This window comes from Calcarisporiella thermophila (assembly GCF_041956535.1).
Source record: "Calcarisporiella thermophila strain CBS 279.70 unplaced genomic scaffold VTP21scaffold_12, whole genome shotgun sequence".
Classification (NCBI taxonomy): domain Eukaryota; kingdom Fungi; phylum Calcarisporiellomycota; class Calcarisporiellomycetes; order Calcarisporiellales; family Calcarisporiellaceae; genus Calcarisporiella; species Calcarisporiella thermophila.
In genome coordinates this window covers 110,018-133,815 of record NW_027192202.1, presented here as the reverse complement: position 1 = coordinate 133,815, position 23,798 = coordinate 110,018, and the positions used below count along the sequence as shown (strand labels likewise).

The following is a 23,798-nucleotide window of genomic DNA, read 5'->3' as shown; positions in this document are numbered from 1 at the left end:
TCTCCACCTCTCACAAAAAAAGTAAGGTTGATGTGATATTACTTTTTTTAGAGTTGCTCACGATTGTTTAGAATTTCAAGTCACACCAATTATCAACACCTCATTTTTGGCTCTAGGCACAATAAATTTAACCTAACAATACAATCGAAATCCCATCCACCGCTTTCCATCCCGAATCTGACGAGAATGCAAGCAGCACGCGACAAACGCGCCTCTGCTTCCCGCCTGGCCTTCTCCTCCACGGGCGATCCCGTGATCCAGGAGCTGGAGCAGGCCAATAAGCATCTGAAGGACTTTGCAAAATGGGCCCAGGAGGACTCGATCAATGTCATTGCATACTTTAAAGAGAGGTAAGCGAACGCTTTTTGGAAGAGGAAGCAAGGGGAGTCCGGGATGATGGAGATGGAGGTATTGACGGATCTCTTCTTGGCATTGTATGGTCGCGGTGCGGACAGGATCGAGATCGAGGAGAACTATACCAAGGTGAGAGCTGCGCTTTATTTCATTCCCCCCCCCCTTTTTTTTTCTATTGGGACACTAACGATCATCTTAGTCGCTGGAACGATTAGTAGCCAAACAAACTGAGCTTGATGCTTCAAGAAAGTAGGTTGCGCTCCAATCTGCCAATAGATGATGCTGTGTAGAGACCTTGTAATAATCGTTTGGTTCGCTAGATCTATAGAGAGCAAAGCACGCTCGACCACTTATTTCCAAGCCTGGTCCTATCTGTATCACACGACGGAGATGCTTGCCGCTAGACGTCGGCATTTCGTTGGGTCGCTGCACGAGATTGATAGAAAGCTGCAGGACATGCTTGTAACTAGCCCAACGCCATAGAGTTCTAATGGTGGGGGAGGATGCTAATACTCTTGGATCTATGTTGGCAGAATAAACACGAAATGATGCGATTGAGGTCGAAAGACGTGTTGAAGGCCATTAGCTCGCAATACCTGGAGATGCGGGTGACCACCGTCCCCAAGGTACAGGCTGAAGATCTGCTCCCTGCCTCCCGAGGCTCTGTGCTCACGCTGACCCCTCCTCTATTAGTTGAAAAGAAACTACGAGATAAAATGCCGCGAGCTCAACCAAGCGCTTCAATCCCAAAACAACCAAAACTCCTCCCACCTTCAGGACACCTACATGCGCCCCGGCGACTCATCCTCCTCATCCAGCCTCGTCCGAGACGGCTCTTCCGATTCGCTTGACCACGCCTACACGACTACCCCGCCGTACAACGAAGACACGCACACCCACAGCCGAGAGCCAAAGGGCCTGGAGAAGTTTATCAACATGTTCTCGAATCTCAACTCCAACACCGACATGGTCAAGATCGCGAAGATAAGAAAGGAGATTGTCGAGAATGGTAAGCTCGGAATGGGGACTCGATGCAGGGCTCAAGCCCTGTTTGAGACGATGCCATTGATCCACGATGCCCTCTTTTTTTTTGCGCAGAGAATGAATATAGAAAAGCGGTAGTGGAGCTGGACTCTCTGCGGGAGGAGCAGACTAGCACCATGAATTGGGCCTTCCAGATGTTGAATTTTATGCTCAAGGAAAAGACCTCCTATTTGAAAGGCATCTTTGGGCGCTATGTCATTTTGGAGAAAACTTTACAGCAAACAGTGGAGGAGGTAAGAAGAGAAAGAGAAGGCTTTGCTTTTCGAATCAACCGACATTGATTCTATCCCTTCATTTGTCATCGATGAACAGGCTGTAAACCAATTCAAGGTGGCGATCGACTGCGTCAATCCGGAGCTAGACGCAGAAATTTTCATGGACGCTCTGAAAAATGTGGCCAACTATCGACCGGCCAAGGTTTGCTATGAGGTAGGTGGAAGTCATTTGGCGAGAGCTTCCATTTTTCTTTATGCTCACTCTCTACGTGGAACTATTTGCAGAATTATTATGCAGGGCCGTGTAAAGGTAGCACCAGTTTAAATAGTGAATTCAAAAGGGAAATGCTTAACTTTTATTTTTCCTCTCTCGTCACTAGACATTATTTTCGGCATCCCATTAACTGCATATGCAAAAGCGAGGAAGAGGAGTATTCCGATTCTAGTTGAAAAATGTATAAAATACATCGACGAGCGAGGTATGCTTGCACTGGATAGATCCTAAATTCCCAATCTTCATTGGACTCGCAACTTATCTTCTTCGACGCTTCCTAGGACTCCACGTAAAGGGCGTATATCGTGTGTCGGCGCGCCAGAATTTGATCACCAAACTTCGACATTCATTCGAAAAAGACGAGGAGGGGACCGTGTTTGGAGTCAATGGTGTCCCGGATGATTTGCCCGCCATAGCAGGACTTTTAAAGGTATGGAGCTTGTGGGGGTGGCACTGTTTTCTTCCAGTTGGCTAAGCGCTCTTTTGGTAACTATTTAGAACTACTTCCGGGAACTACCAGAGCCATTGTTCCCTTTCCCTATACCGGATCGTGTAGAATACTCAAGTAACTACCTATTTTGATTTTGCTCACCCTTCCCACCCAGACTGACATCTTACTTTTTTTTTATTTACCTGGCGTGAAGAAATCCCTGATGAGGCGACTCGCCTCCGTCGCCTTAAAGTTAGGCTGCGTAGCCTGCCCGACGCACAGCTCGAGACGCTTCGCGCACTGGTATTGCACCTGGCGCGCGTGGTTGAGCAGCAGGACTACAATATGATGACGCTTACGAATCTCTCCCTCATCTTTACCCCTGTGATTTTCCAAGATCATAACCGGACCGACACGCTGCCACCGTCACAGCAAGGCGGCGGAGGAGGGGGGGGCGGCGCCGGCGGCAGCGAGGTGTGGTTCAACGACTGCGTGTTGTCCGACCTCGTGCGCCACGGGGACGAAGTCTTTGCGGTCCTGCCGCGGCTGGCCCCCATCTCCAACGTGGAAACGACCATCATTCAATCACCGGGTGGCTCCGGCGCAGGCGAAGAGAGTAGGGTGAGCGGAGGAGGAGGAGCGACCTATGAGATGACGATTGCCATGAGCACCCTAGCGGCTGCAGGGCTTGCCTCGCCCTCGACACCTACCTCGATCCCCTCGCAGAGCTCCCCCTCGGCCGAAATCCCCGACGCGTACAACTTTCCCCGCCACCCACCTCCACTTCATCCTTACCACTTTGATTCCAGCCAAGCAGGATACTCGCCCGACTTATCCCCCGGAAAATATAGCCCAGCCACGCCCGTCTTGCCTCCCACCTCTGGAGGCGAGGAGGCAGAGGCCGGGCTGCACCTGGGCCTAAAATATAAATATGCGCCACTGCCCGAAGTACCCCGCGAGACGGCCGACAGCAGAGCAAGAAGAGAGAATGACTGAGGCTGGCGACGCGGCTCGAAGTTGAAAAAAAAAGACTCCCTTTTCCATTCGTTTTTTCTCGGTCGAAAGTTGCTCCGTTTTGGCTTATTGTGCTTTGTTTTATTCTATTCCTACGTTACCTTGTTAGTGTTTGCAAGTCTTTCTTTATCAATTACCTTTAACTTAAGTTCTACACTTGTGCTGGAAACTGTTTCTCTAATTTAATGCATTTCTTACGCCTGTATCCCGCCCGAGTCCTGGCTGCCCTCGCGAACTGCGTGCAAATCTCCGGCTTGAGGAGAGTTGCTCCGCCGCCGCCTTGTGGGAGCGATCCATGGGGTCCAAGCACTCGATTCCCGAAAAAAGTTACACAGTATATTCATTAAGGTTTTATTATACTTGGCCGTCGGGACGCAATTCGGCGCGAGGGGGAGCAGCGGGCTTATCTCGTTCCATCTTCTCTCTCGCGCCTGCATTTTCCGCCTCGGCACCATGACGGATCTACGGCTGGGCAGAATGCTGCTGATCCTCTTGCTCGCGTGCCTTCCCGCCGCTCGCTCGCAACAAGTCGTCGCCCCGCGAACCGGGCAGAATTGCGCGTTGGATGACAGCACTCTCTACTGCTACGGTGGATGGGTGCGCGATGCCCAAAATCCGCAAAATCCCCCTGTACCCACGAATGAAATGCTCGAGCTTGCACTTTCTCAATCGTTCGATCTGCAAAATCCCCCATGGAACGCGAAGAGCTTTGAGGCATTGCCGCCCATTGCAGATAACCAATGTGAGTGCATTCTCGTCTAATTCATTATGTGTGTGGTGTACTGATCCATTTGCATCAAGGCGCCATTGTTGGTAAACACTTTTTGGTGTTTGGCGGGAATTCGCCTTATCCTTCCGATAAAATTCTTGACGTGTCATTGCAACAATCGAAATGGTGGACGGTGGACCAGCAGGGAGATGCGCCCCCCCGTCTTCACAACGCTGCTATGGCTGTGAATAAACAAAACATGATATATCTGGATGGCGGTGCAGGATATGTATGTACCTCTCGGGGGCATCCTAGTTCTACTACCACCGAAAGCTCCCATAGCTAACCACTCTCTGCTCGTATTGTAGAATGCGAATGGATCTCCAGCTGCGCTTCACTCGCCCTCCCTCTATGTTTATCAGCCGTTGCGCTCCTTGTGGACAAAGCTGCCCGCTAACGGGAGCGAGACCATTCACCACACATGGACGCCTTTGCCTGATGGGCGCTTTTTCGTGTATGGCGGCAAGTTCGCAAACGGTACCATTAGAACCAACGCAACCCTCTTTTATTCCGAAGACAATACGTGGCATGATGTGGTGGGTGCATGCTGTGCCTCGTTGGTGTCGGGGGAGAATAGATCTTATCCTCTTTTTTTTTTTTGCTTATCATGTCAGGCTGCCCAAGGGATTCCCGTGGTGGGTCGTGTCGGTCATTCCACCCTACTCATAAGTATGAGCTTATACAATTGTATGCGGGAATGGCTCTGATTCTCAAATGACCCCTACTCCTTGATATAGATGACAGAACGATCTTGGTTTACGGCGGAATGACTTATGTATGTCTAGTGCCACCATCCAATGCTCTCGATCATCCCGAGAAATATACTTACCTCTACCTCTTATAGGCGGACGGCAAACCAGTACCAGCTCAACCCGATATCGCTCTATTTGATCTCCCCAGCTGGAACTGGACCGCACCGGTGATGACCAACGTGACCAACCCTCGCACCTTCCATAGTGCATTTCTGTACAAAAAGCGGTACATGGTGGTTGCCTTTGGGCAAGGTAAGTTCCACGGGTACTCCAAGTGAAGCGCGGGTGAATCGGGCCATTGAATGTTTCTATATTTTTGCTCTAGAGTTCACCAACGCATCCGTGTATGTGGAGGCAAACCAGACGGTTCAGATCCTGGACCTTAATACCTACACCTGGCTGAGCAATTATGTCGTGAGCCCGCAGGAGACTGCGACCACCAACGCACCCCCGCCAAAAGAGGACAAATTCTCCAAGTTTGCGAGCGGGACGCGGCTGCTGGTCCCGACAGCGCTGCTGGCCCTCGTGGCTGCAGTGGCGGGGGGAGCATTTATTCTGGTGTAATTTTGGCCCCTCCAACCCCCTTAATCTATGTAATTTAGCCACACGTTGGTTTATTGTAGACTTGTGTTTCCATCACCCTTTCCTATTTATCGTATTTATCGTTGATATCAAACTGAAGGCGGGGCTTTCTTATCAATACACGGGTGCTGTTTTCTTTAATCATGAACAAAATTCACTGAGATAGCAAGTGCGGTGGGATCTTATGCAAGAGGAAACTGAGAAGGATAGTGAGGAAAATGGGAAAGCAAGACTAACAGAAAAATAATCATCACAACAATAATGGGTGTAACATTAACAGATCAGACTAAAAAGGAAAAATAGAGAAGATTAAAAAAAGAGTTTGATTGCTTGGATTACATAGTGTGCAATGGTGGCAGGGAGAAAAAGCTAATCATATTAAAACAACAACAGTAAAGCGATCATGAGGGAAATAGTAAAAGGGGGGGGGGGGGGGAAATAATCAAGGAAAAAAGAAAATAGTCGACACCTATTATTACAGCAGTAGGACTCCAAGCCATCAAGGGTTTCGCTATACCTCCATTCATCATGCCCAGACTCGAAGCATACTGTCCCAACTGCCGGTACAGAGAGCCATCCCGTCGCCTGATGTGCCGAGACAACTAACGCGATTCTCATGCCCCTGGAGAACCCCAACACGGTCACCGCGAACTAAGAGTTGGCGGATACGGTTAGTTGTAAAGGAAACCTAACCTCTTCTTCTCATAATATTCACTCACTTGTGTCCCACACATTACAGTCGAAATTGTCATAGCCCGCAAAAAGCAGTCGACCGCTGACCGAAAAGGCGACGCTGGTGATGCCGCACAGGATGTTGTCATGTGCGTACTGGTTCATCTCACGATCAGCGCGCAGGTCAAACAGCCGGCAGGAGGCGTCGTCGGACCCGGTGGCAAACGCGTCGCCACTTGGGAAAAATTGTACCGAGTTGATGTCGGATTCGTGGCCGCTGAAGGTCTGGACGCAGCGGCGGGTGCGAATGTCCCAGAGCTTGGCGGTAGCATCGCAAGCGCCCGAAACAAAGACGTTGGGGTTCGAGGGGGAAAGGGATAGACTAACGGGTCGGATATCGAGTGTGAGGAGGGTGGTCAAATCAGCCCGACAACCAAGCCCCACTTACCTCATCACATCTCCAGAATGGTCCCTAAACTCGTCGACTTTCGTCCCCGTGTTAATGTCCCACAGCATGCACAGCATATCGCCGCTACTTGTTAGGATCTGCTGATCGTTCAGGAAGCGACAGCAGCTCAAATATCCCGTGTGAGCACTCAGTTCACGGGTCGCGCGGATAGGCTCACGGCCGTTTAGGTCATAAATCGAACATATGTTGTCCAGTCCACCGCTCGCCACCAGATTTCCGCTAGGAGAATAGGCGCAGGTCATCACCCACGAGGAGCGCAATGGGATAGCGTACACCTTATTGGTGGTGTAGGCATCCCATATAATAAGCTTGCCGTCCTGCGATGCGGAAATAAGGTGACGCGTGTCCATCGACCAGTGCATGGCGTATATTTTGGCCAAGTGGCCGCGCAAGGAGCGGCGGATTCTCATGGCCAGCCGTGGCAAGGGCGGGAGATTGGCGCCCTGCGCACGCAAAGAAGTGTCGGCGAGGGCCTCCTTCTTTTTGCGTATTTTCTCTTTGAGCGCCTCTGCCTCCTGGCGAGCCGCTTGGATCCGCTCTGCAATATCGCTCATGTTGGATCTATCCGAGAGGGAAAGCTTAGTCAGCCGGGGCGGGAAGTCGCCGTTTAGGAAATCGTTTTCTACCTATTCAGAGATGAATCTTTGCTAAAAATACAAATAAAGAGGGCTCTCGGACGGATTCACGTGCAAAGAGGTAAATGAGACGATGCTTGTGTGGTGATGGCTGCTTAACTTATTTTGCTGCTGCTTTTCTGCTACGGTTTAACAGGTTTGAGAAGGAGAGTTTCGGATGATACACCCTCAACTTTTCATACGTTCTAAAAAAAACCTGGCCCTTGCAATTTCTGAGCTCCGCAGTCCCTTTTTCATTCTCTACATTTACGGAACTTTTTTTACCTCCTTCTAGAGCGTCTTCGGCCGCCCTCTCCCCACTTCTCCCCACTTCTCCCAGGCTGGCTCCGAGACCCCAGTCACCCATTCGTGGCCGCACCTCTTCTCATATTGCAACACCCCTAATTTTCCGCCCGTTTTCCCTCCAGCTCTAATTAATGAGCCTTATTTAATGGCCTGCTCCTGGAGAAGAATCCCGAGAATGACAACTTCCATGCGGCATAGACTGCCAAGCATAAGCATGTCTGAGTTCACTCGGCTGATAACGTCTCCTTTGCCACTAATGCAATCGACGATCAGTCGCATCTTGGCAACCATGGTGCGACCTATTTTGGTTTTGATGTCATATCTCTCTAAGCGTCTCTTTTCCTTCCCCTCACTGCGGGGATGTCCCTGATGTAAAACGCGAATAGTTCGTGCTTGCCGGCACGAAAGGGGGAATTCTATTCCTGATGTAGGATCCAAGTGCATCGCCTAGTCACGTGGGTTTCTCGATAAAATCTAGAATGGTTTTGAGGAAGAAGAAGAGATACTTAGTGCAGTGAGTGAGCAAACCTGTATTAGCAACCTAAAATCTAGTATCCCGTCTACCCGCGATATAGTGTGCCAAGACTGGTATATGTAATTTACCAGCCATTGTATTTCACCGCCTTTGACTAAGCGGCACATCTGAGTTCTCCTAAACTTTTTTCCCGGATGAATATTAGGAGATATCAAACCTAACCTAAATTGCATCATATTAGAGATGAGATCCAAAAAACGGCGAGCAATTTCGCATTCGGCAAAACCGCTTCAGCACTCTAATTTATGCATAATGTCGACGCTACCCGTCATTTCCAAAAAATCTCCCCAAGGCATCGCCGTAATCATTCCTGATGGCCCATCTCTCACTTACGCGCAGATTGATCGCATCGCCCTCTCTTTCGCCCGTCAACTTATCCGCCGTGTCCCGCTTTCTCCGGGAGACGTAGTGTCCTTTGCTCTTCCGAATGGAATCGAATTCGTGGGCGCCTTCCTTGGCATCACCCGTGCTCGACTCCTCGCTGCACCTCTGAATCCCGCCTACAAGGAAGAGGAATTCAAGTTCTACATCGAGGATTCCCGCAGCAAAGTCGTCATCGTGCCCCGAGGCTCGGTACGAGCATTTGCCCCAGCAGTCAGTGCAGCTAGAGCACTTGGGGCCCGAGTTGCGGAAGCAGGATGGGCCGGAAACGAGGTCAGCTTGGAGTTTTTCGACGAGGAAAATGGCGGAAAAGAATATGAATTGGAACCCCAGGATCAAGACAATGCATTATTACTTCATACCTCAGGAACGACGGGGCGGCCCAAAGGTTAGTCATTCCATTAGGCTTCCCTCATCGCTTAGCATTTCTAACTTGATTGGCTTTGAATTTTCCAGGTGTGCCGCTAACTCACAAAAACCTAGTGACGAGCATGAGCAATATTGCGCAAACATATAAGCTCTCCCCCAACGACCGCACCTACCTAGTCATGCCTCTCTTCCACGTACACGGCTTAGTCGGCGTGCTCCTCTCATCGCTCCTTGCTGGTGGAAGCGTGGTGATTGCCCCCCGTTTCTCCGCCACCTCGTTCTGGAACGACTTCACCCGCTACCAATGCAATTGGTACAGCGCCGTCCCCACGATCCATCAAATTATCTTGCGGCACCCGCTGCCGAATCCCATGCCCAAGATCCGCTTCATTCGCTCCGCATCCTCCAGTCTGGCCCCCCCCACCTTCCATGCCCTCGAGAAGGCAATGGGATGCCCGGTGTTGGAAGCGTATGCCATGACAGAAGCATCCCACCAGATGACCTCCAATCCACTCCCCCCGCTCAAGCGTAAGCCAGGTACGGTTGGGCTGCCCCAAGGGGTGGAGGTCGTGATCCTGGACGAGAAGGGCAGACGGGTGAAGGAGGGCGAGGTTTGCATTCGCGGGGAGAATGTGACCCGGGGCTACCTCAACAACCCGAGCGCAAACGCATCGTCGTTTACCAAGGACCGCTACTTCCGCACCGGAGACCAGGGGTACTTTGACGACGACGGATACCTTGTCCTCACCGGACGCATCAAAGAGCTCATCAATCGGGGGGGGGAGAAGATATCGCCCCTCGAGGTGGACGCCACCCTGCTCGAACACCCGGCCGTGGCAGAAGCCGTCTCGTTCGCATGGAAGGATGAGATGTATGGCCAAGAGGTGCATGCCGCGGTGGTGCTGCGGTCCGCTCAGCGTGGGATCGAGGAGCAGCTCAAGGAGCATTGCCGGAAGAAGCTGGCCGAATTCAAGTGCCCCAAGAAAATACATATCATGGAGTCCATCCCCAAGACGGCTACCGGAAAGATACAGCGCCGACTCTTGAGCGCATACTTTGAGAAATTAGAAAAGGATACCAAGGCCAGGCTGTAGACCGCCTCCGATGGGATTGGGTGGATGAATGGGATAGTCCCGTGTTGATCTGATTTGATTGTGTTGTATATTTATTTTTTCGTCAAGATATCTTGAGCTAGAATAGATAGACCCGTGATGATGCTTTTTCTGCTGTGCAAAACTAAAAATTTTATTAAATTGTAAAATCAAGCAACAAGCTCTCCCCATCGGTCCCCGCAACCAGCACCTTTGCTTGGGCGTGGTAGTCGAGCGTGTTAATTCCGAGATGGTTGTATGCATTCCGTAGAGGGCGTACGGGATTGCGTTGATCGCCCGATCCGAGCAGCGAGAAATAGTGCAGCGACTCCTCAGGTGAGTGGCGCCAATCCGTCAAACAGCAGCTGCCATCTAAGGGTAAGCAGGTTGATAAAATTTAGAAAAAAAAAACCCCTTATGAAATGAGTGAAGTTCAACACCAACCTTCGGAGCAACTGAGTACTTTCTCCGGCTCAATTGGATGGAATAGCACTTCCCACACTAGAGGAATCAATAAAAAAATAAAAGGTTATTTCACAATCATTTAGGTTTTTCATACCAAGGCAACCATACCCGGAGATTTATGCACAGAATAGTTGCGGGATGTGGATTCAGAGAGATTCTTTAGATCCCATACTTTGACGCCACCGGTAGCGCTTCCTGTGACAATTCGATTGATCTGCGACGGATTCACGGCGATACAATTTAAGCCATCTGACTTTTCACTATCCATGGAGACCAAACGCTCATAAGTTTCAATTCGAAGAGTCAGAGATGAGAAACCACCTACTCTGCTACAACCGAGGTGGGTTTTCTTAAATCTCTTCGATCAAAGAGTTTCATTCGTCCACTGCTGCTCACAATAATCTGTTAAAATGGAAACAAAGAATTAGGCGGGGCCTGGAGAATGAAAGAAAATGATTTCGCTTCACAATTTGATTTTGAGACGCCCACGATATTGCATTGACGGTCATAGCATCGACGTCTGCCCAGAATAAAAAGGAATTAGACAAAATAAACAAACAGCCAGCAATGCGGGAACACTCTTACCGTAGCTCTCCGTCCTTCCATCCTCGACTCTGGACACCACTAACTTCCCGTCATCTCCGCAACTTACTACCTCAGGATTAGCGCTAAAACTAGGTTGAACCGCCAAGCTGGTGCAGGCAACAGGGCGATTTAATGAAGTATTTTGGTGTCGTAGAACTGAGGAGATCTCCTCGATATTGGCCGAAGTCGAGTCGTCGCTCTAATTACCGACAAATTCTTGAAACCATTTCCTCGTATTAATGCATTTTCGAGATCAATAGAGCACTTACACGTGTTATTTTATATGTGTTGATGTATCCAGTTGATGTCCCGCTGACAACCACCTCAGCCTTGCGCGTGAAAGCAAGGTCCGTGAGGTCCCCTGAATGGCGTATCTCCGCAAGTTGACGAGGGTGCCGCTCATCGAGAGGCGTGTCTTGATCTTGCTGAGGATTATCTAGTGCCCACAATGCGATTCCATTGTTCTAAAGCAAGTCATGAACGCGTTTACCATTCCATTCAAAATAGAAATGCTATTTTATCTCAAATAATTTACTTCTCCAGAGTCCCAACCCCCTGTTACAAATAATAGTTCGCGATCGCTGTAAGTTTCTGTGTTCGCCCACCGGACCTTGGAGATTTTATGATGCGCAGGGTGTGTGACTTGAAAGCCGCTATCTATTGTGCTGGCAAAAATGTCTGCCATGGTTTTTTATTGTAGTGAATAGGTTTTAGATACTCGAGAGTACACTTGATTAGTGCAAACAAGGTGTGGCACAGCTCAATTTCTAAATCACGAATGCTATATATTATATAGTATTTATGGTTGAAGAGCATTATTCTTCATCCGCGTCTTCCTCTAGAATTTTATATAAATAATACCCATCTTTAAGGGTTACTCTACCCGATTCCATATCCTCCTTAGCCTGAATTAAGCGCGCTTCTAGATTTGGTAGCCATTCGATCTCATCCGCTCCCTCGCCGTTGAGCTTGAAGCCAACCTTAACGGTTCTCTTGTCATAAAACATGTCCGCATTCTAAGCATCAATGAATGGGCTGATGTACGCAGGATAATACGGATCGTGCTCCTCCTTTGGAAAATCCGAAAGTGAGCTTCTGGTATCATTATACTTTTTTACAATTAACGCTGCGTCCATCATTTGGCCTTCACACGTGAAGTTAGACTTATTCGTACCGTTGTGCCAGCGTAATAGTTCAAGCAAGTTGGGGGTGAGGGATAATTGTGCGTATCTCTTCCGTTATGTCCTCTTCTTTCAGCGGGTTTTAAGATCTCGATGGATAAGGGCTGCTTGTGGAAATTGTTGAAGGAGCTATTCTGCTGCCTTAATAATGGCTAGATTGTTGATGTTGGACATGGGTGTAGAGAATCATGAATAAGGAGCTAGAACTAGTGAAGGAGATATGTAAGTGAGTTGAGAGATGGCTCGCTGTCGGCAAGGAGTGGCAAGAAGAGAGAGCTTAGAGTGTACGAGACTAGTTAGTCGGAGTGCAGAGTTAAAGTGAATATTTAACTTCAACTGGAATATTAAAGATGTCCCTCCCGAAAGATGAGAATACAGACTTATTGAGTATGGGGAGTATTATGATACTAATAGCAGAGGAACTGTGAAATAGACCGAAATGTATATGTTATTGGAGCATCCTGTTAAGCACTCAAATAGGCCTCAGGGTTTAAGGAAGCATTCCCTTCAAAACTTACGCCATTTGACACGTGTGTTAGATCGTGTCAAGGAAAGGTTATTGCCGTGCAAACGATCATGATGTCAATGGATGTTTTCAAGCAACTTGCGTCGGTACTGCTAGCTATATTAATCTATGTTCTTATATAGTTAAAGTAATCATTGCGATAGAAGATGATGTGATCTGGAACCTTATACAAGGGCGTTTATTTTGAGAAGGTTTCGGTAGCTATTCGAATAAAGATATATTGCATAGATATGTGACACTATCCATTGAAGTTGGTTTTAAGATGGGATATAGGTTGAAGAGGTCATTATAGAGGACCTATTTTCAGGTTAATCTCTGAATTTAAACACGTCTCTTGGATACAAGGCAAATGCAACCATTAGCTAAAAGCACTCTATTTGAATACGGACTAAAAGGAATTGTGCCCAGGCTTTAAACAGTGCACACTGCCTCATATTAAAACATATGAAGGATATGGAGGTCGTGAAGTATTTTAATCCAAAGCTACTTATTCGATATTACAACTCAATGAGGAGGTACATATTAAAGAGCAGCACTATCAAATTCGCCGTTGAACAATGACTGTGCGCGGCGGAGATGATTTGTAATTTTTCTTACCGAGATTTTCTTTCAAGGACTTGGTACATTGGAGCAGAGCATACATATACCAAATCGCTGGCCAATGAACTTTGAGGCTATTCTAGCTTTTAAAAGATGTTTTGCAACTTTAGTACAAGACGTTTATTATACTACCAATATTCCCATTACAATGACAGATGAAATTCTCGTAACCATTGAATTACAACATTGGCGTAGTGGGCTCCAATTCGTGATAACCGATTACAATTCATTTCTAGAAGAATTGGTAATATGATAAGCACGTACTCGGAAAATCATACTGTCTCTGTCTTCTGACCTTAGCATTTGTTCTAGATGCCTAGTGAGGTGTTCAGTGCACGAAAGGAGGAATTAGACCAGTTTCTTGCTGAGAAATTTCCATATAATTTTTGGAGATGTCTCCTCTTCCCTATTACGTATTTTGTTATCATGTGTGTGTTGGGCAATTCTTTCAATATTACGAAAGAATATTGGTGGGCAATAGTTCTTGTCATGGTCCTTGTTACATTGATATACGCGTTCTTTCTAATCTACATTCCAATTAAATACCAACGCAAATTCGAAAAAGTGGTAATTTCGAAATCCTCTCCCTGTTCTTTCCTATTTACGATCCTAATGTTATATTTTCCTTGGCCCGCTCAGTTTATTCCAGGACTTCTGGCGCTCTTGGGAAGCTTGAGCCGCGATGACATGCAAAAATACGGGCTCCTTTGGAGAATGGAGCGACACTTCAGTGGGTTGCCAGGTGCCTTCCAAGCAAAGAAAAAAAGGTTGCACATACACCTGGCTCGCTCGAAATTCATAACGCCAATGCGACCTCCCCATGCAGCAATCCATATCCCACCCACCCCATACGCTCCTACTCCAGCTCCATCAGCACCACCGACTTACAGAGATGTCCCCCCTGCTTACTCATCCACGGTGTCCCCCCCCGGTATGGAGGATGGAGCCTAGTACAGTGGAGCTCGATAATAAAAGTTTCAAAGTGTTTGGCCGATGGATTTTTTTATTGTTGTTATATAGTCTATCAATTTTGCCGTCTTTTGATTTTCTATTATTCATGAGCATCCTCGATATATCAACTATTATTGCATTGAAATAGCGACAGGAAACCTAGCGAAAATATGACTCACCCATAACAAAATCATGGGAAAGAACTATTGTTACAAACTAAATACAAGACTATATGATGGAGCGGAAAAAGGATGGGAAATCGAAGTCGGCAAAATGGATTCTTGCATACGGGCTTTTGGCGCCAATCTCTCCCAGAATATCGAGCACCATCTTTAGATAGCCCTTGGTCGAAAAACGCGAGAAAAGGTCGCCTTTCGAGCTCACCAGGCGATAGGTAGTGTAAAGATGCTGAAAAGCGACCCGGCCCATCTGCGAATCCGAATGGTGCGCCACTATGTACTGGTGTATTTGGCATGCCAGAAAATTGGAGCCGTATGGTATGGGGCTGCAGTCATCTTGAAGAGGGACGATTTCCTGGAGGAGTGTTGAAATTTGGTTGGCGGCTCTTGCGCACTCCTCTATGGCCATCGAACGTAACATGCGCATTAAGGGTGTCTCCATTCGATACGGCGATGGCAGTCTGGACCCGTCCGGCTCTAGGAAGTTATACCACACCCTGGCCCACGCGCTCCAATATAGTGACTCAAAGAAACATTCGGTACTTGAAAGTCGCTTAGTTTGGCGGGTATACCTCTTGTCGTTCGAAGGGGGTAAAAATCGGCCGATGATGGAGGTGGCAGCCGCGAACGTTTTTAATACGTAATCGTCGGGCTCGCGGAAATCCACTTGTGGGAGGTTGAGAAGAAGAGCATGCCAGTTCGTCAGACTGGTCACAAATTGCTGCAGGACAAAGAAGGCATCTATATTAGCATCAGCCAACTCGATATGAAAACAGGATTTGTTTCGGATACAAACCAAAGTATTTCGGGTATCATCTCCCTCGTGGGGGAGAGGGGTTGGCTTGTAAAGATGTAGGTTTTCTGGAATATACAACGTGAAAGAGCGTCCTCCATAGAGTAAAGAACACTGCTCGTGACTGAACAGGGCCCACCTGATAGGAGATGCAAGTAAATGCAATTAAAGTCAACCTTTTGTTGCCTATGCAAGCAGGGTCTACAACTTGCTTTACCATAGACGCCTCCTTGCTTCCCTCCTAAGCGGATCCATTTCGCTCGCGATGTCCCAGTCGATTCTGAGTTGCCGTGCCATAGAAACGGCAATATTGAGATAAGCGTGAGCCTCCTGTAGATTATTTATTGCAAGAAGATAGCAGTAGATGTTATAGGACGTCAAGACAGTGGTCTCGGAAGGCTCATCAAAAACGTCTTGGATGCTTCGCTTGGCCTCTTTAAAATAAGACTTTGCAAGTGCCATGAGACGGGGCTCTTGGCCATGTGCTTTGGGATGGTATTGATACAAGTGTTGGGCGCTCCATGCGATGGCAGAGTAAAGGAATCCCTTGTTAATTTCGCCACGGAGAAAAGAATTCTTTATCTCCACGCGGTTGACCGGGCAATGGTAGCGGAAACATCTTGGCGAGAGGTAGGTGTCAAGGAGGTATTCAGTGAATGAATGACGAGATAATGCAGACAAATCGGAATCCTGAAAACTATCCTTGGTCAATTTAGTAAATGGTTGTGTGTACTTTATATAGCGGGTGCAATCAAAGCTGAGGCAAGTTTTCTGGCGATGCATTTTTGACGCTTTAAAGTGTGGTCGACCCGCTATAGGCTCATTCAGCAGATACTCGCGAAGCAAGTTCTGCAGGTCGGTGATATCTCGTAGATTAATATGAACCTGTAGCCTACACTCAAAGCTCTCGTTCTGCGAGCAGGGCCAAGATATCGTTTGTTTTTCCTCGGCTTTCCCAGTTGTTAGCGGGTTGGTAGTTTCCCCGTGCTGGCTATCTCCCTTTTTTTTCGCCTTGGTAGCCTTGGGTCGACACCTCAAATAATTCCAGGCCTTCTGGATAGCCGAAGGGGCCACGGTCTGCCTGCCTGAGCGGAACGTATCCACCATGGACGCCGCCTTCTCTGCCTCCTCGACGATATCCTTCAAAGAAAACCACAGCTGGGTTCCGTCATCACTGTCAGACTCCACTAGCTTTCCTCCTGAGGCTGTTCTTGCCATTGTTCACAGCGCATAAAGCCGCACCCCTTCTCCACCCCCTCCTCTCCTTCCCCTATACTATTATATCTCTATTCTGAAAGTTTGAGTTTTTTTCAATCCAGTACAAGGTTTCGACGGAGCTATTGAAGCCAGGCCACGATGGCAGCAGCAATCCGACGAGATCATGTGATCTGCGCATATAAACAGTGCTGAAAGCGTCGGGAAATAGATGCCTTACTTAATGAGAATAGAAAATGGCGGTGCTGTGCGCTGTGAATTTGTACTCCCAAGGAATTTTGGATTTTCCCTTCCCTTCGCCTATCGTGAAAGCATTATTATATCGGCACGAAGCGGACGGGAATATCGACCCTATACCGCCCCCTGGAGTCGACAAGCTTCAAGAGTCTGGTTACATCCGCGGATCCGGTCCTCATAGCTACTGATCTAAGAACTAAGGTACAACTCCCTGTTCGCACTGTAGAGTATACAAGATAACCTCAATAGGTCAACTCTAACACAGCTGCCCTCATAATAGGTCATGTATGTTATGCAGTTAGTAGTGTGTAGCATTGGCTCGTACACAAATCGAATGAGGTCATGGCCGAAAGCCCGGTCGCCCCACGTGGAGAGATGGAGCGCATTTCAACAGTAACGTGGCAGGCTTGCTATCGCCCACTCGTTTTAACCTTGGACGAGACCTAGAAAATGCGTTGTTTCTCCCGAGGCATTGCGAATGGAAATGAGCAGTCTCTTTGCGCCTACAGCCTTACACTCTTCAACCATACACGGCCACCGATATCTATATCTTAGATGATGCTCAGGTGGTATTAAAAGTAGCGTTTAGATATGAGATAAAAAGTGGAAACCTTTTTTTTATTCTTAAACTTGATACTGGATGAGATTATCCCATCCGCAATTACAAATTTGCGGCATTGTTAAGGACTTTGAATGTAGGAGCAAATGGTATACTAACATTGACTTTCCAAAAAGAGAAATCTTTTTAGTTTGGATGCGTCATTTTATTTTCATTCATTCTATTTTCTATTCACAATGAAATCTTCTCTCAGGCACCACATCCATATATGGATGTGGTGCCTGAAATAGAGCGGAACTTTTCCAACCTGTTCACTTTAATCCGTACCATATGGGTCAATTACATGGTTAAGAGCGAGTTAACAAAATTATTGTGATTGCATCTATCGTCAATTGATAATGCATTGCTATAGTGCGAGATAGTCCATCTCATCCCACAATCACCGGAATCAACCTTAGAAATAAGTTTTCCCATCACTCGACGGGAACTTCAATTGTAAAAGCATGCTTAGCAATTTGAAGTTTTGAAACTATCGCGCTCAGTTTCAGCAGCTTAGATGGTAGGGGAGGCTCGGCGGCCGTGCAAGTGATACACTTGGCCGAATTATATACAGTAGTTGACTGGATCACCCTTTGCTGTTGTTTTTGATGGATGATGGAAGATAAATTTTGTAGTCCAAAAATAGTCACAAAGTTCACCACGTTTTCAGTATATGATTAATTGGTGTGGATATATCACTTCTAGAAGAAAATTTCTATTCGATCACAAAATTTAGAGCAAGCTTGATCGAAACTCTAGCATAGAGAGAGATATTAATACTACTTAATCCGAGGCTGGACGGTATTTTTTTCGCCTCGCCCGACTTTTTCGCGTTTGATTGTTCTGTTTAGTTGAAGCTTTCGGTTTGGAGGCGGTTTGGTTCACTCGCACGCTTGTGGTGGTTGAAAACCTAAGTTTTCGACCTTCTTTTCGTGTTCATACGAAAACAACATGATTTATGCGTATAGCGATTCTGCGGGAGACGAGAAAGTAGAAGTCAACCAGAAAATCCTTACAAAAAAGGATAAGCGGGCGACGAAACATCCTCCGAAGCATAATGAAGAGACGGAGGAGAAGAAAACACCAGGGGTTAAAAGGCATATTACAAGGATTGAATCACTTGGGCCAGCGCTAGATATCGAGGGATTGTGCAAACGGATTATGAAGTTGGCACTATAATTATACAGTTTATTTGGATGGGGCTGGAAGAGGGGGAGGGGGAGGGGGAGGGGGGAGGTGTCAAAAGAAGAAATGGTGTCAAGGAATTATATTTTCGTTCTTGTATCCAAGGGAGTTTGGTTTAAGTGGGGAATTCCATCCCACTCTCTTGGCGGTCTCCTATGGAATCCTTGACTACTATTTCTTCGAAGCTTTATGTACATAATTTCATACACAGGAGATTGTATTTTTGGGAAAAATTCCTGGTATAGGATAGAGGTTCGGGAGCAATGGTTGATTATCTCAAAGGAAATAGGTTTATACCGCTAGCGAGCAAAATCTTTCCCTCTTTGAGGTTTCCTCCTGCCTTCAGACGCTGTTGCAGACCTCTCTATCCAATTTAATAAGGTGCTAAGGGGGTTTAAGAGTGAATAAAAATGCGGCTGGCACTAACCAACTGTATTACAGGGTTTTAAATATGGCCTAAGGAGCGTATGAGGGTAAGTATTAGTTTAAATATTAATTTAATTAATAAAGTAAATATCGAAGTAAATATTAAGGTAATTATTGGGGGAGGTACTAGTTAGGTCTGTAAATAGAGAAAAACTTACTAGAGGAAGGGAGAATTTTGATAGTGGTTTTTGGAAAGCTACTACAAGTGATTGTGTATCGATTGCACTAAAAATGATTTCATGTCTATAGGCAAATGACAATTAATTAATTGCTGCGCCGCAGTACCGTGAAGTAACGCGTCGAACGCGCTTTATTTCCCTCCTATTCATAAATGCAATGTCGAAGCGAAAACTGAGTACAGATTCTTTGGCCACACCGCAAAATCATTCCCGCAGTACTTCTCCATGTCCTCATGCCACTGTAGATCCTCCGCTTTCTGCCACTACTTTCCTCAATGATGAAGATGATTTTCTCACCGAAGAGCAAAGACGCATTGTCAACGAACGAGTTGCAAAACTGCAGGCTCAATTCAAGAAGAGGAGGGAAAGGCTCGAAAATGAAAAGGTGGTTATAACTGAGTGTATTTGGGTCAAAATGCCACAAATGCTGATATTTTCCCTGATTGAATTGACTGACAGCTCGAGATGCTTATGGTGGCCTCGCTCTCAAGAGAAGAGGCGCATTTAGCTCTGGAGATTCATGGGGGTGACGAGCAGGCCGTTTTAGATCAGCTTGCGGATCCTGTAAAATCGAGAGCATTAAGACGGAAGCTAGAAAAAGCAATTAATTCCGCTACACTAGTAGCTGAGTCGGAAGAAGCCGTAAAAGAGGGAACCAGGAAAAAGGGGAGACAGCGGAGAGAAGCTATCCTTGATGAGCAGTTGCTGGCGAAGAATTTCGAGAAAACTAATGTAGACATAGGCACAAAGATAGTTCAGGAAGAAAATACGACCCTACTCCCTCTTAAACTCGATTCAACTCCAACTACCATCCTCTCGCTCGGCCGATATCACCCTCATCCAGATTATTGGTCCTCTCAAACAGCACTCTATCATCACATATATCCACCCGGATTTCTTGCGCTTCGTATAGAGTGGGATAGAGAGTTCCTGATGTCTATTGAAGAGGGGCCTGAGGGGAAACCATTATTCTTAGTGGAGGAAAAAGCAACAGGAAAACGCTACCAAGGCAATACGCCCACCCAGCCATGGACAGAAGTATGCCTAGCCTATCGATCCACAAAAAATACAAGAATAAGGTAACCTTTTCAATGCACGCTTAGGCTAAACTCTTTCGATGTTAATACTAATGCTTCCAATGGTAATAAGTGGTCCGCTCTATTACGGTTTCTCTGACCCAAAGCTTCAACAGCTCCTCGCGGAGCTGGCACTAGCAGCTGACCCTGATGAATATCTCTACCGCTTGCTGCCCCCCGATCAGACAGAATCCTTTAATTCTTCCGAATTCACTCCTGAAGAGCAAGCACTACTTCTCAGGCAACTCTCGGCTTTCGCCTCAAATTCAGACAAACCTCAATCCGACACAGACAAGAACTTTGACGAATCACGCGTCCCATGGGGCCTCCTCTCTAAACAGTTTCCTGGACGCGCTGGATTCCAACTCCATCATGCCTACAACACTCTCGTTAGCTCGGGAAATCTCGCCTCTCCCCTCCCTTGTGTCCTCGTCACAGAGCTACGAGCAAGCTACCGGCATCTTGTCAAGGCCAACACTTACTGCGGAAAGAGCAAGCGCCTCAAAAATAAGCGCGAAATCGAACTAGCGGCTACTAACCCGGTGCCCGACATAACGGATATGATCACTCACCAACCCATGAGGGAACCGGCTATATCACCGGACGGGTATGCCTCATTTTTTATTTTCTCACTATAGAGGAGTTAATTCGCCTATCTCTTGCATTTGTGCTCTACGCAGATATGTGTGCGACTACAACAATTGGGTTAAAATTCTGAATGCGCCTAAATCCCGGAACCTATGCCCTTTTACCCGCAAGCCTTTAACTAGACGGCAGTTGGTTAAGTTAACTTGGGAGAATGTAGATATGTATCGAGACTTGATGATGAAAAGGATTGTATGAAATAAATTGTGTTGTTCATTGTAATGCATCCTGTTTGCATCGAAATAAAATAAAAAGAAGTGAGAGTGAAGCATAAAAAAAATTGAAAAAATAAAAAACCTCGACCCAAAAATAAAGAGATGGTCCCACTGAGAATCGAACTCAGGTTACAGGATTCAAAGTCCTGGGTGCTACCGATTACACCATAGGACCCAATTGACCACTTGTTGTGGTTGTGGTGGAAATTCTATAATATATGGATCTATGGCGCAGTAGGGTTTGGAAAGTGGCTTGGAAAAAAGTGCCGTCCTGTCGTGCCTTGTCTTTCCATTAATACTGTCTCTCCTAACCCTTGCTCTCAGTTCCTGTTGTGTCTGGTTACTCTGCTATTACTACTTCTTAATTGTTCTCCGAAAAAGGTGGTGCAAACAAGGAGTGGTAAAAGGAGGAGCTGATAGTACTGGAGTGACCGCTTATACACCCTCTATTCCATTTCCTTTTAATTCTCCTTTACAACCTATTCCTCTCACCGAATACCCAATTACTATAGGAACATTACATACACGCTATTCTTATATTTCATTTTCACTCTGTCTTTCTTTTTATTTTCTTCTCTACTCCTTCTTATTCTTCCTTTTCATGATCACACGTAAGTTATTCCCGAATATCTCTGCCATCCAATCTTATCCCTTCATATAATTTTCCCTCTTTGTAATCAAATTAACTTCTTGTCATATTTGGAAACTAATAAATGTTTCCATCAATTGATCAAAAAAAAAGTTTGCGTCGACCGAGGAAATCGCGACAAACAAAGAGGAATCCTCAACTGGCCAAAATCACTAGCTCGATAGCCGACTTCTCATTGGTTAAATTTACCACACCTCACAACAACCTTCCACTCTTAAAAGTCGAAACTCCAGCCTACTTCACTCGATCATCTCCGTCACTCGTCTTCACAAAAATTTTCTTACTTGCCTTCTTGTCGAGCTTCCATCATGACTCATGGCAATGCTGTAATAGAGAACGGATCCATATCTAAAATGTCAATATATAGCTCACAGCGGAGGAAGATCGCAGAGGTCCTCGATGAAGCTGGCCCAATTGATTTCCCACCGCAATTGATGGTCAGTGTGCAAGCCGTGCTCCTTGTGCAGCGGCACCGTATTGCCGAGGAAGTTGTGGAGTATTCACAGACGCTGCTTCCTCTCTCGGATCTGGAGAGACTGTTCGAACATATGGCTTCGGACCCGATTGGTGGGGCAGTGCGGAGTATGTGCCCACAGGCACGTTGGTTGGGGCGACACCAGCCCGAGGTTGGCAGCCGTTGGCACGGCATTGGATAGCTGGGCTGAGGCCGCCAAAGCACGATCCCCGGGCGTCAGCTTATGGGTGCGTGGGCAGGACCAAGTCTGGACTGAAGTCTGGGCAGCTGCACGTGGGAGTATACTCAACTCCACACACGCAGTCCCGCAGTGCACCGGGGTTGGATGTGACCATTGTAGCCCCACGCCAATTAGTCCATGGCCCGAAGTCGCTTAGCCAGCGGTGGAAAGTCCCACACCCACCGGGCGCTGGCTGGGATTCGGGCCGTGGGGGATGTTGTATGGGGCACCGTTTCGTTCGGCAATACGAGATTGGCCGTGCACCCATGGGTACAAGTGGCGCGGCACACACCATTACACTTCATGCCATCCAGATACGCTGAGGGCGAGGCTGGAGAGTGAGGGAGTGCACGGGTTCATGGGCTCGTACCTGTTGTCCAATGCTGGCTCCGTATTGGAGCCAGCATATGCCAAGATCTGCATGGCCGTCGGGTACCTTGCCTATTTACAGGATGCTGGAGAGTGTTCGCTGTGTGCTACTCGCCGCGCTGCCGCGACTGCGTGTGCCGTGGTGGTTGACCCAGTGCTAAAGGACTCCAGGGTTGCCACGTTATTGCTGGACACTAACGAGGACCTATCTTGAGTCCCACCGACGGGCCAAGTGTTGATACACGAGTTGAACTCTAGATCACGCGGTCACTGCTGCTGGGTGGACTCGACAACGCTATCCAAAATTGTCCGGATGATGATGTCGGATGCTGGATGTACATTCAGGGAGACTTCCGAGGCTGCTGGTGCGTTGGAGGCAGTGGGGAGTGCCGTGAAAACCTGCGTGTCAAGATGAGCGCTGAGGACTTCAGCGCAATTGCGTCAGGCGGGCTCAAGGTTGCCTTGAGCCACGGGTGGCCAGCTGTACTTGCTGTGGCCGGGTGCCTTGGATTGGGCTCTGGGGGTAGGCTAGCATTGCTTGCTGGAACCAAGGGACCAGACGAGTTTGGCCGTGATTGCCTACTTAGTTCATCGTAGGAGAAAGCGCTTGAGATTTGATGCAACATTGGCGTAGTCACAATTACAAACTTAGCGAGGCCCACACCAGTGATCGCAACGAACAAAAAGGAGTCCTCAATTAGCTAAGACTTTCAATTCGATAGCCAACTTCTCGCTGGTTAAAGTTGCTACACTTCACAACAGATATGTTCTGGACCGTGGTGAATTTAACCAACGAGAATCGCCTAGCGAAAGCGAGATATAATCTAGTAATTCAATCAATCTAATCTTTTCATCCAACTTACGGAAGACCAATTTTTTAATTGAGCGTACCTTTGTTCTACATTATTTACTCTATTACAAATACCACGTGGTATGTGAAAATGCTTCTCTTGTTATAACATTATATCTATTCTACTATTTCCATCTATTTTCTAGTTCTTATTTAAGGCTAGTACTGTTCAAAATCAACAAGATTTTATGTACTTTTAGGATTTCTAACGCTAACTTCCACATTCCCGAGTTTCCACGCAACAGAAATCGGGAGTTGACTATCGGTAATATATTATTATTATATATTTTAAATTTTCGGAGCTAATC

At 47.1% G+C, this 23,798-nt stretch overlaps 10 protein-coding genes and 1 non-coding gene across 11 annotated transcripts; 6 read left to right on the top strand and 5 right to left on the bottom strand.

Annotated features, from left to right (window-relative positions):
• Window positions 1-186: 186 nt before the first annotated feature.
• Window positions 187-3,313, top strand: VTP21DRAFT_1560 (uncharacterized protein; the record flags this gene model as incomplete). The annotated part of the gene is made up of 13 exons (XM_069391661.1): window positions 187-350; window positions 456-483; window positions 554-603; window positions 675-816; window positions 888-980; window positions 1,048-1,363; window positions 1,453-1,631; window positions 1,711-1,827; window positions 1,899-1,923; window positions 1,994-2,092; window positions 2,169-2,317; window positions 2,386-2,452; window positions 2,532-3,313. 13 exons carry the CDS (start codon window positions 187-189, stop codon window positions 3,311-3,313), a joined length of 2,211 nt encoding a protein of 736 aa, XP_069250897.1.
• A 471-nt stretch (window positions 3,314-3,784) lies between these two features.
• Window positions 3,785-5,416, top strand: VTP21DRAFT_1559 (uncharacterized protein; the record flags this gene model as incomplete). Its single annotated transcript, XM_069391659.1, has 7 exons — window positions 3,785-4,073; window positions 4,133-4,329; window positions 4,409-4,636; window positions 4,715-4,769; window positions 4,838-4,875; window positions 4,945-5,104; window positions 5,178-5,416. 7 exons carry the CDS (start codon window positions 3,785-3,787, stop codon window positions 5,414-5,416), a joined length of 1,206 nt encoding a protein of 401 aa, XP_069250896.1.
• A 544-nt stretch (window positions 5,417-5,960) lies between these two features.
• VTP21DRAFT_1558 (uncharacterized protein) lies at window positions 5,961-7,129 on the bottom strand (the record flags this gene model as incomplete). The annotated part of the gene is made up of 3 exons (XM_069391658.1): window positions 5,961-6,085; window positions 6,154-6,488; window positions 6,555-7,129. 3 exons carry the CDS (start codon window positions 7,127-7,129, stop codon window positions 5,961-5,963), a joined length of 1,035 nt encoding a protein of 344 aa, XP_069250895.1.
• Window positions 7,130-7,633: 504 nt separating this feature from the next.
• VTP21DRAFT_1557 (uncharacterized protein) lies at window positions 7,634-7,939 on the bottom strand (the record flags this gene model as incomplete). Its single annotated transcript, XM_069391657.1, has 1 exon — window positions 7,634-7,939. The coding sequence occupies one exon, from the start codon at window positions 7,937-7,939 to the stop codon at window positions 7,634-7,636; it is 306 nt and encodes a 101-aa protein (XP_069250894.1).
• A 343-nt stretch (window positions 7,940-8,282) lies between these two features.
• On the top strand, window positions 8,283-9,874 carry VTP21DRAFT_1556 (uncharacterized protein; the record flags this gene model as incomplete). Its single annotated transcript, XM_069391656.1, has 2 exons — window positions 8,283-8,799; window positions 8,868-9,874. 2 exons carry the CDS (start codon window positions 8,283-8,285, stop codon window positions 9,872-9,874), a joined length of 1,524 nt encoding a protein of 507 aa, XP_069250893.1.
• Window positions 9,875-10,028: 154 nt separating this feature from the next.
• On the bottom strand, window positions 10,029-11,606 carry VTP21DRAFT_1555 (uncharacterized protein; the record flags this gene model as incomplete). The annotated part of the gene is made up of 8 exons (XM_069391655.1): window positions 10,029-10,243; window positions 10,316-10,372; window positions 10,445-10,596; window positions 10,662-10,738; window positions 10,804-10,856; window positions 10,922-11,120; window positions 11,191-11,385; window positions 11,457-11,606. 8 exons carry the CDS (start codon window positions 11,604-11,606, stop codon window positions 10,029-10,031), a joined length of 1,098 nt encoding a protein of 365 aa, XP_069250892.1.
• Window positions 11,607-13,376: 1,770 nt separating this feature from the next.
• On the top strand, window positions 13,377-14,179 carry VTP21DRAFT_1554 (uncharacterized protein; the record flags this gene model as incomplete). Its single annotated transcript, XM_069391654.1, has 3 exons — window positions 13,377-13,472; window positions 13,541-13,795; window positions 13,868-14,179. 3 exons carry the CDS (start codon window positions 13,377-13,379, stop codon window positions 14,177-14,179), a joined length of 663 nt encoding a protein of 220 aa, XP_069250891.1.
• A 228-nt stretch (window positions 14,180-14,407) lies between these two features.
• On the bottom strand, window positions 14,408-16,369 carry VTP21DRAFT_1553 (uncharacterized protein; the record flags this gene model as incomplete). The annotated part of the gene is made up of 2 exons (XM_069391653.1): window positions 14,408-15,290; window positions 15,369-16,369. The coding sequence occupies 2 exons, from the start codon at window positions 16,367-16,369 to the stop codon at window positions 14,408-14,410; spliced, it is 1,884 nt and encodes a 627-aa protein (XP_069250890.1).
• Window positions 16,370-19,148: 2,779 nt separating this feature from the next.
• On the top strand, window positions 19,149-20,910 carry VTP21DRAFT_1552 (uncharacterized protein; the record flags this gene model as incomplete). Its single annotated transcript, XM_069391652.1, has 4 exons — window positions 19,149-19,376; window positions 19,451-20,070; window positions 20,141-20,674; window positions 20,748-20,910. 4 exons carry the CDS (start codon window positions 19,149-19,151, stop codon window positions 20,908-20,910), a joined length of 1,545 nt encoding a protein of 514 aa, XP_069250889.1.
• A 120-nt stretch (window positions 20,911-21,030) lies between these two features.
• On the bottom strand, window positions 21,031-21,102 carry VTP21DRAFT_t156. Its single transcript has one exon. It is a non-coding gene; the product is annotated as a tRNA-Gln (tRNA).
• A 782-nt stretch (window positions 21,103-21,884) lies between these two features.
• Window positions 21,885-23,237, top strand: VTP21DRAFT_1551 (uncharacterized protein; the record flags this gene model as incomplete). The annotated part of the gene is made up of 4 exons (XM_069391651.1): window positions 21,885-22,158; window positions 22,233-22,541; window positions 22,586-22,812; window positions 22,899-23,237. The coding sequence occupies 4 exons, from the start codon at window positions 21,885-21,887 to the stop codon at window positions 23,235-23,237; spliced, it is 1,149 nt and encodes a 382-aa protein (XP_069250888.1).
• Window positions 23,238-23,798: the final 561 nt, after the last annotated feature.